The 11,129-nt window shown below is 37.7% G+C and overlaps 1 protein-coding gene across 2 annotated transcripts; it reads left to right on the top strand.

The window, feature by feature from the left end:
* The first annotated feature begins 892 nt into the window (after nt 1-892).
* LOC149042340 (uncharacterized) lies at nt 893-8,388 on the top strand. Of its 2 annotated transcripts, none has more exons than XM_089212908.1 (8): nt 893-1,020; nt 2,768-3,048; nt 3,269-3,383; nt 3,816-3,938; nt 4,337-4,462; nt 4,970-5,003; nt 7,566-7,692; nt 7,766-8,388. In XM_089212908.1, the coding sequence occupies exons 1-8, from the start codon at nt 948-950 to the stop codon at nt 8,282-8,284; spliced, it is 1,398 nt and encodes a 465-aa protein (XP_089069034.1). In that variant the 5' UTR covers nt 893-947; the 3' UTR covers nt 8,285-8,388. The 2 variants fall into 2 exon arrangements, with proteins under 2 accessions (XP_089069034.1, XP_089069035.1); XM_089212909.1 differs by lacking the exon at nt 7,566-7,692 and adding an exon at nt 5,271-5,397.
* Nucleotides 8,389-11,129: the final 2,741 nt, after the last annotated feature.

The following is an 11,129-nucleotide window of genomic DNA, read 5'->3' as shown; positions in this document are numbered from 1 at the left end:
TCTTGCAAATTCAGAATGATTGGAAATGCTACATACCAGTTTAACGTCTTATGAAAGATCAGCAATCGGCAAAGGTAACAGCTGCTGGTTGAAAATTATGCAGCAAATAATAGTTTGAATAATGATAAAAATAAGAATAATATTTTTGACTGAGTTGAAAGGAAAAGAAAAAACCTTGTTATAAGTTTTAGTCAATGGAGAGAATACGGAAATGGAGTTTTAGACTCGAGCCGTTGTTATGTCAATACAATTAATTATTACTTGACTAGTCAGGAAGCTAATTAAAGTGAGATACATTTTTTATTTTCACCCAATGAATTGAATACCTGCCGGCATAATGAAAAAAGATATCATACTAAAACAAAGAATGATAAGGTAATACCTGGAATTCATTGGTTAAGAGTAAGTCAGGAGATTTTAATTATTAAGACAAATTTCAATAACGAGTTTTTGCATCAATTTGTATATTCTTCGGGAAGTCGGTTTCAGAAAGCGATAAGCGCCACGAGGAATTCACTTTTTATCTTTGTTTTGGTACTGTTGTGCCTTATGATGTCTGCTTCTGTCTCATCGCAACGTTAACCTCGCCAGTACTCATATATGAGCGACTATAGAGAAGGGACATTAGTCCTTCAGAATCATAGTTACCGTTTAACACCTGCATGTTTCATGTTTAAAAGAGCTTTTGCCATTTATTTCCACGATAGGAAACTGTTTAAAGAGCAGAAAGTGAGATAAATAATTTATTTTCACTCAAGTATTTGAATACCTGCTGGTGCAATGAAAAAAGAGATCATACTAAAACAAAGAATGATAAGGTAATACCTGGATTTTATTGGTTGAAAGTAAGTCAGGAGATTTTAATCATTTAGACAAATTTTATTATCGAACTTTTGCATCAATTTTTACAGTCTTCGGGAAGTCGGTTTCAGAAAGCGATAAGCGCCATGAAGAATTCAATTTTTATCTTTGTTTTTTTACTGTTGTGCCTTATGATGTCTGCTTCTGTCTCATCGCAAGGTTAGCCTCGCCAGTATTCATATATGAGCAGGAATAGAGAAGGGACATTAGTTCTTCAGAATTATAGCTACCCTTTAACACCTGCATGTTTCATGTTTAAAAGAGCTTTTGCTATTTATCTCCGCGGTAGGAAACTGTTTAAAGATAGATTAACACTTCCTTAAACTTCTTAACCAAGTAAATTATTAGTGATGGAAAGATACTTGGGCAGATAGTTTGTATGAGTACCTTAATGTGAATCTAATTGCGAATGGTTTTCATTTCTTCTTCGATTTTGTTGCGTCTTTTTTTCTTCTAAACTATTTCTTTGTTATCGACCTCGTCATCCAAGTTATTATATTGCAATATTTTCTACCTGTCTACCCACCTCTTTATTCATTTCTTCATTTTTTATATTTTGTATCCTAGTATGTAAGAAGTTTATACTCGTAAATTATATCGTCTGCTAAGTCTTCTTTTGTTATGCCGCTCTTCTTATTTGTGTCGGTTGGAGTGGTTTTTGTGTTTATTGCGTTGGTAAAGTAAGAATTTTTTCGGTTGTGGTTGACTTTTTCTCAAGCAAATAACTTTCACGGTCAGGGAATATCGGAAAATTTGCGATTCTTGCTAGATACATAACTTTTGACAAGTAATTTAAGAGCGCTTCTCTGTAAAAATCAAACATATCGCGGCAAGGGTGGAAAATTCGATTTCTTTCTTATTTTAATGTTAGATAGGCTAGGCTATAGCTAAGATTACTGGATACTTTTTTTGGCAAAATATCCTTTTATTTCAGAGAAAAATACGAATAAAGAAATTCCGTTAAAATCGTCATTTTTAGTAGCAAATTATTGCACGAGTTTGAGGGCTTCGCGTGCAAAAACGAATCACTATCTCGTCTTTTAAACACTAAAATCTTCTTTGTCGCTCTCATAAGACCTCACAAAAATGATTTTTGTAAACATTGCGCTCTTCTTTGCGCTTAAAATAATTTAAATTCGAAAACATACATTTCTCTTCAGTAAAAATACTTGTGCAATAATTTGCTTCTAAAAATGACGATTTAAACGGAATTTTGTTATTTGTATTTTCTCTGAAATAAAAAGATATTTTGCCAAAAAAAGTATCCAGTGATTTTAGTTATAGTCTAGCCTATCTAATATTAAAATAAGAAAGAAATCGAATTTTTCACCCTTGCCGCGAAATTTAGAATTTGTCTGATTTTTACAGACAAGCGCTCTTAATTGGACGAATATAAAGATCTTCTGCAATGACAGGCTCTTTGCAAAAGTTATTTGTTCATTGATCTTGTTCATTCATGGATTTCTTCAGCGATTCAGTCCACTTTATTTATTTAAACCTATGGATTTCGTCTTCACTGAGAAATTGATTTCTTCAAGCTTTTGGGGAATTTTCGAATGGAAAATTGTCTTTCTTAAATATTTACATTATCTGTGGAAACAAATTGCTACCTGGGAGTTTCCTGCAGATGACGGTACGGATAATTGCCTGTAACTTATTTAGAAAGGTATTAATCTAGAAATTAAAAAGGAAGACAAAAAAGGTAGCAAATGGATGGATGAATTGAAAAATTTAGGATGCCTAATTATATTCAGGCACAGAAATCATCAATAAATGCTTAACCTCCCTACTAAACCTAACCATCATCAGTATAACTATTACTAATGTTATTATCATCTTTACGCCTAATATGGCTGTCTCTTTTACCAGCGTTTTACTTTTCTTATATCTTTTTTTATAATTATAGAAGACTTCTTTGACGCAGACCAATGCCGACAGTTGGAGTTTACCCCTGAAAAAGCATTTGATGGAAGACGTCTTGTAAACCACGTCATTCGCATCGTTGAAGATCTGGCAATGAGTTTTTGTGACAACATGTGTTATATGGAACCTGACTGTGTCAGCATTAATCTTTATAAACGAGTGAGTGGTCACGGAGGGTACAAATGTGAATTGAATAATGTTACTCACGTAAGACACGAACACGACTTTGAGAGGAAGGATCACTATTTTTATCATGCACCTGAGGTAGGTGTTGCATTATTAGGAAATACTAATTTCAAGCGAAAGTAAAAAGTAGTTTCCCAGTCATAAGTGTTGCAATTGTTGCTTGAATTCTAATATCACTGTCAACATTTCTGTCTCTCGCATTATCATTATTGTTGGTTTAAATGCTTCTCGTTTTCCATTTTATTGATATTTCAACGTATGATATTAAGATTGTTACTATTTCTTCTTTTGGCTTCAGAGCGCTTGTGTTGATAACCCTTGCGATAACAATTCTACTTGTCAAAGCGGTTTTACTGACAAAGGATATCGCTGTTTGTGTACCACTGGATTCAAAGGTCCAAGGTGTAAGAAAGGTAATCGTTGTCTTATCAAACAGCCTTTTAGCTCGTGTTGACTCCAGCTTTATAAACAACTTGTAAAGGTGCCCGAGAAAGGTTAGGTCAGGTTTACTATAAACTCACACATTTATCAACTCTTAACTGACTCTTGGCCGGAGAGCTGCTCCAAAATTGCGAGACTATCATGTCGAATCCCACGTAGGTCTTAAGACTGCACAAGACTGCAGTGGAAATGCTGTTTTCAACAATACCAAAGGTTAAGTGTTCATGTAAACCTGGAAATTCTGGAGATGGACGGACTTGCGAAGATAAGCGTGACCAAAGCCCTAATTTTATTGAACGAACAAAAGAATGGCGACTAATGACAGATTTCAACTCATAAAATGATAAAATCGGTCATGTGTTTAGGGGTTTTCCCTGTTGAATCGGTTGCCATAAATTTTTCAGATGTAAACGAGTGCGCTGACGGAACATCAAACTGCAGTGCTGATGCTATGTGCAACAATACCGGGGGATCGTATCGTTGCAAATGCAAAGCAGGATTTACTGGAGATGGACGGATTTGCAAAGGTAAAACAGAGCTTAGTTTCAGAGTCTAATGTGAATCAACTAGATACTGATAAATGTAAAAATATGTGGTTTCTAATTGGTATCATCGAGCAAAGCGGCGGACAACTTTGGATTTTTAAAATTAATATACTTTTTTATAAATAGTGAATTTGAAAGAGGGACAAATTCTGAAAGTACTTGTAAAAGTTTTAATCCGGTATATTATAATGGCAATAATCCATACCCAAATGGGTTGATGTTACTCTTGCATGGCCAAGAGAACTGCAGAAAAATTGCGAAAGTCTTAAGACATCGGATCCAACTGGAGTCTCCAGTTGCTGTCTACACTTTATTTTTAAAACTGCATCAGTTTTAAGATAAATAGCAGTGATGTTCTAATTAAAGGAGAGTCTTTTTAGATATCGACGAGTGTGCTACAGGAAAAACCAACTGCAGTGCTGATGCTGTGTGCAACAATACTAAGGGATCGTTCAACTGTACATGCAAAAAAGGATACTATGGAGATGGAAATATCTGCCGTTCGGGTAACATTTCTCCTGCTGTATTTTTTAAGCCAGTTCTTGTACTCTTTCAGTCTGTTAAGATTGCTGTGATGAGACGTTCGTCTTTAATAATTATGTATATCGAGATATAGATATATAGGAAATTGATAGAAACTTTGATAATAGCCTTGTTAGAAACTTCTGAGAATTCAAATTAAAAACAAGTTAACTTCTTGATGGACGTGAAAACGCTTGCCTCTGTAGATAATAGTCTTAAGATGTGCATTTGAAGCGTCGAGCGGCTTGGGTAAAAACGGCGAGGCCGCGAGAGGTTTGGGATGCTGCTTAAATTCGCGGCTCCGCTGCTTTTATTCTTATCTAGCGCATTACAAACCGCTAACAATGCAAGTTACGAAAACACGAGTGACCAAGAACGTTATGTATTTCCTATTCCACATGTAAATTTTCCCTTTGAGACCATTTTAAACCTCCATCCCATCTTTTTTTTAAAGGGTTTATTGCTGTTGATATGCCTTTCCTTTTTTTCAGCTTCGACGTGTAAGGAAATTTTCGACCGGAATGTGTAAGTCAATTATTCACTAAGAACAAAGCTAGCGCGGAATTTAATGAGAGAATATGAAAATAACAGTAGTACTAATAATGATAATTCCGAAAATGATACTGTGCTAAGCATAGCAACCTTAATAATAAACTTGCACACTAGCTTCAATCTTGAAAACTTTCGCCTCATCGAAAAGTACTTTGTGTCATTTACTAAATATATGGAAGGCATGGCCCTCATCAAGTTTCAACTGAATCTCTCTATTTAGGAAGATTCTTTATTTAGTAGATCGAAAAAGAGTGGAGAGGTTACCCTGCACTTAGATTCAAAGCCAATGTCTGTTTTCTCTCACACGGGAGACTTTGGATGCGGAAATGAAGGACGGACGCCGATCATGAAGACTAATCGCAATAAGGTAGCAATTTATCTGCAAAGAAATTCACTGTTGATACATGACAGTGGAGATAAACGACAAAGGGGATTAGCAAAATCTGCGGCTGTTTCCCTGAAAAACGTCTACGGTCGTCAAGAGTCGCTGACCTTTCAGGTTTGAGTTGCTTCTGCATCCGCTCCTCTATGACAGTATACGTAATGGTGTCATCCTTTAGCTGCATTGGGGTCACTAAATTCTTCGCAAGCTGGTAATTTTCTGCTGAAAGATTTGTTCAAAGTACAGCCTTCGTTTTAGCCTCCGCGATTCCATTTACGGGAAAATAAAACCCAACTGTTCGGTGTATAACTCCCAGTCCGTTCCCACAACCTGCTTTGTCACTTTTCCGATGGCTTGACTCGTGTTGACGTTCGACGCTTCGTTCGGCATTTCCTGTCGTGCCTTCGTCAACTTCTGACGTGATTCGTGTTTACCGCTTGTGCTTGGCCAAAAAAAGATCCCATCCACGTCGTCAGCTTTAATGTATTAGTCCAAGGTCCAGAAAACAAGACAATATTAGTGAGACAAGATCTACCAAAAACTTCAACCACATGGTCAAATCCAAATATGGAAAACTGGTCGCGTGACATTGGGTATAAGGAACAATCCAAACGGAAAGATTTAACAATTCTAGTATCAATGGACTTTTCTGGCTTGTAAACAAATATACCTCAAGAAGAAGGAACGGACATAGTATGTGAAGCATACGAAAAGTTCTACAACTATAATGCACCGATCCCAACGCACTACCTCAGGGAAATGTTTGGCTTAATACTTAGAGAAAATTTGGTTTAATTCAATGAGGAGAACTTCCTCGAAACACATGGCATTGCTATAGGTACGAAAATGGCAGTGTTATAGGTACGAAAATGGCAGTGTCATTTGCTAATATTTTCATGGCGTTAATTGAAACAAAATTAATCCAACAAAGCGAAACTAAGCATAGAGAATTGAAATGTTGTGTAGATGACGTTTTGTTTTCTCTCTCTCTCGCTGACCGAGACCTTTTTTAATTTGCGCACTTTGCCTCGTGCCACCGACCAGACGTAAAATATGGTATCAAGAAAGGCGAAACAATAATATGGCCTGGAACTAATTCTTCGAAAGAAACATTTGAGGAGGACCTTTGAAAATTTAAACAACGCCTCAAAGCAAGAGGGTACCCAGAAAACATTATAGAATAGTCTCTCTCAGGGGTCAGCTTCGCCTCTAGACAATCGTTTCTTTCACATACACAAAAGCTAAAAGGTCACCAACATTTATTGCGGAGGGGGACAGGGGGGCGGGAGAGGGCAGGAAGCGGGAGAACAGGGGGCGGGAAGCCGGAGCAGAAATAAAGAAAGCGATAGTTTGTTGTTTATTACTGGGTATTATTTGGTCAAAAACACTCATATATTAAAGTTTTGAAATTTCCATTTCATATCCACCAAAGGCCAGAAAATGAACAAGAATGTTACGTTTTGGCACAGTTTAAAAATTTGATCCTCTTGATTAACCTGAAGATGGGAGCAACACAATGAAGGGTGAGAGTCGGGAGATTAAAGGGCATAAAAGTACGGAAGGTGGGAGAACATGGTACGGGAAGCGGGAGACTCTGACCCCCCTGTCCCCTCCCCCCCCCCTCCTCCACTAAATTGTCTTTTGTCACAACGTACCACCTGGCAGTTAAAAAACTTAAAACAAATACTGATGGAGCATTGGAATCCAATACGCAATCAGCTCTTGCTGAAAAAAGGTTTTCAAAACATCCAATCATCTCTTACAAAAAGGGAGCATCCCTTAAGGACACGCTTGTGAAAGTAAAAACATAATTTGAAGGCGATTATGCGACGCGACTACAAAAGCCACATGGGGAGTCCATGCCGGTCTCTCTATCCCTTATCAGATTTCAAGAAAGTAAGCAAGATTTGATTGATTCATCTTTGCTTAACAAGCGGGAGACTGGTTCAAGTTAAAATCGATGACAAGTCGATTCTAGCACTAACGATTGAGTTTCATCACTAGCGATTGATATTTTAGCACGAACAATTGAGTTTATCACTAGAGATTGATATTTTAGCATTAACAATTGAGTTTGTTATTAGTGATGGATATTTTGGCACAAATGGCTACCCATAGGTTGATTCAATTGTTTTTAATCCCTTTTTCTTGAGGTCGCGACGAAGCCAAGTATACCCGCTGATGTTTGGTTCACAAACGATTCCTGTTTTCTGTCATATGAGAAACTTTGGATGTGGGGATGGAGGATGGACGCTGGCCATGAAGATTGCCGGCACGCAGGTTAACTCCCTGTCTCCTTTGATATTATTAAAAGGAACATAGGCAAATCAAAAATGCAATTCTTGTCTTTCAGAGAACTTTCCATTACGATTCCCAATTTTGGAGCAACAGAAATGCCTATAACTTTGCTGGAGGCAAGACTGACTTTGATTCCCAAGAGACTAAGTTACCAACCTACTGGAATACATCCTTCTCCAAGATCTGCCTCGGTACGAAGATTGATCATCAGCTCAGGTTCATTGTCATCCACAGGCACGCCAACTCACTGTTCTCACTGATCGCTGATGGGAAATACCGTGCCACCTCACTGGGTCGTAACACGTGGAAGTCGCTGGTTGGTCCACAGGCCTCCTTGCAGCTCAACTGCAATAAGGAAGGATTCAATGCGGTGGGAGACAGCTCTAGTCTTTCCAAAGCAAGAATCGGCATCACGGCTAACGAGCAGAATGACTGTGGTTCCTGTGACTCCCGCATCGGTTTTGGCACAGGAGGTCAACCTAATGATTCCAACACGTGCGGAAATGAGGCAACGTGGAGTCCAGATAATGGAATCAAGCACATCAAAGCCATGGGGTACATCCTAGTACAGTGACAGGGGACAGAGTTAACTTCCCAAATTTTAAGCCGAGAAGCCGTCATGAAGTAGAAAATGTAGTATCCTAAAGCTTACCAACTAATAAAACGGGTTCAAAATTATCTTCTCCTCTGGTGTGATTTGTCTGAAATATAACTTTTTTAAGTCTAGCCTAAGACGTTTCAATTTGTACGAAGCCAATTCGAAGTAGAAATCGGCAATGAAGACATACTCGATGTTTTTAATACGTCGTTGTCGCGGACTTCACGTGAAAGGAGGTCATGATCTGATCAGGCACTGACGGGCGTACACGAAAATAGTGGCTTTTTTAAATTTTTTCTTTATTTATTCAGTTATTTTCTGCGCGAGCGATTCGCCGTTTGCACACGCCTCATGCATTTGTCCGCCCGAGAGAAACACGCGAGAAATTACGCCTGTTATGCAGAGTAACCCGGAGCTCAAGGGCATGAACGACCTATATGGAAAACAATTGGCTCAGAAACGAGAACTAACAGAGCGCAGAAAGTAGTTTCTCTCGAAGTATTGCCTACTTTTTTGGCTATCAACAGAACGGCCAAATTTTTCTGTACCATTTGTTCGAGACGTCTGTCTCCACGCGAAATGCGAATGTACATATTGACAAGATGATCATTACCTCTTCATTCCAACGGACTTCTTTTCGGAATATTTTCCATAGCCAAAACCTCTCTCACCACAATTTCAGATGTCCCCCTTTCAATTCGAAAACTTGCCTAAATGGATCAGTGCGATTTCCCAATATAATCTTAGAGAGACGAATTCTATCGCTATTTCTTGTAGAACAAAGGATAGTTTTGGAACCAGTCATTTATGTGGGGAATCGCACATTTCGGTGAGGAGATCAGTTGTTACTTGGAGACCTTGTAGTTGGGACTATAGAAAAAAACTGACTGCCAAGTAACTGCCAATGAAGAGGGGAGTGGGGAAGTTAATAAGAATATTACAACTAAAACGCGTGCGTTTACTACTGATGAGAAAGAAACGGAAATAGAAAATTGAAAATTTCAACGTAAAACCAGATTGATAAGAGTTCTCCATCGGTGTGCACATCCTCCACAGGCCACCAAATTTGACCATTTTGTGATCTTGTTTCAGAAGGATGGTAAGGTTACTTATTATGAGAGTATAATCAGCTATTACATTAGTCTTTCTTTTCCTTTTTTCATGGGGAACTTCAGTTTATACGCTGATATTTTGTATAATGTTTTTTTATAATGACAAATTTTGCAATAGTGAGTGTGCATAGTTGAAGATCCAAATCAGTGTTTACCATTTCCATTACTGCCTCAACTAGAATGCGTCATCAACATATGATTATCGCCTTTCAGCTTTAGGCTGAAAATGTAGCCCCTCCAGGACAAGAAACCGCTTCATCACCAGGCAAGTGGCTTCCTTACGGGATGATTAAAGTATGACTACAACACGTTTGACAACGAATAAAGCATGAAAAGCTCGCAAATGATGGAAGCAACCATTTTTTTGACGTCATAGAATATATATGAGTGCAGTGACAAGGAAGACGATGAACTGTCCAAGATAAGGCCCTGAAGCCGAGTGAAATTGGGATTATATAAATTTAAACTTAGGGACATACATAAATTGCACTCTGAGGCTACTCTGACATACATTTAGTCTTGCTTTCTTGGGACTATCTCCAGGCATTTTTTTTAAAAAATACGGTTTCGGAACTCTTTCTTTATCTTACTCAAATAAAGAGACGGTATTTGCAATTACCTTGGCTATCCATGTAACGAATTATTTTTTACTGACATAGAGACTCGGCATGTGGAATCGGTAAAAACCAATAAGGTGGGCCACCTGATATCACTTCCTCGAGATCATTCATCACATCCTACTGGATAAAGCTATTGTTAAGCCTTTATTATAAGTTATAGTAAGGCGATAAAAAAAAAACAACAACAACAACAAAAAAACAAAACAAATTGATGGTTTAAAGCATAAATTTTACTGCAGCACTTCCAGTTTTAGCTTACTAGTTGAATGCTCTCAATCTTGATAAACTTAAGATTACCGTAATGTTCGCCATGCTAATAATAACTGAAAAATAGAAGTTTCTAAAAAACATTCTCAAAGACTTCCCGTAAAAGGTGCCAGCTGATCTGGTTTTCAGCAAGTTTGTTTCAAGGCTGAAGAAAATTTTGGGCCCAGTAGGGGCAAATAGTTTGCTGCATATTTCTAAAAATCCAAGCCAAGAACATCAGCAGTAGCATTCATATTTTCCATTTGATTTTTTGCTAAGAAAATGGAAATCGATTTTCAAACATTAACCGCTGTTACGTCAGAACGATTTCGGTCTCAGAAAGTGATTTGCGACATGAAGAATTCGATTTTTACATATGTTCTGTGACTTTGGTGCTTCATGAAACCTTTTTCTGTCTCATCGCACGGTGAGCTTAAGCATTATTCGTTTCCGATAAGGAGTGGTTCTTCTCAATTATAGTTATTGTTAAGCACCTGTATCCGTTGTTCGGTTAAAAGAGGTTTTGTAGTTTATCGCCACAATAACAATTCGCTTAACGATAGATTAACACTTAACACACTCAACGTTTTTAAAATTATCAACCAATATACTAGGGGTGATTAGATGATGAATGGGCGGATGGTTTTTTTTGAATTTCTTTCGCAGCCAATCGTGAAAGATTGCTTAGGGTTATATATATATACATATATTCTGTACTCTTTCCTTATCTTACGCATGTAAACAAACTGCATTTGCACTTAGAACAACCAACCATATTTGGGCCTGACAGAGGCAAAATTGGTCCCTCCTATTTCTACCAATAAAAGCCAAGTAAACCATCAG

The sequence above is a fragment of the Pocillopora damicornis genome, chromosome 7, assembly GCF_964200805.1.
Source record: "Pocillopora damicornis chromosome 7, jaPocDami1.2, whole genome shotgun sequence".
Lineage (NCBI taxonomy): Eukaryota > Metazoa > Cnidaria > Anthozoa > Scleractinia > Pocilloporidae > Pocillopora > Pocillopora damicornis.
The sequence above is the reverse complement of the archived record's forward strand: the minus strand, read 5'-3'. Positions and strand labels throughout refer to the sequence as shown.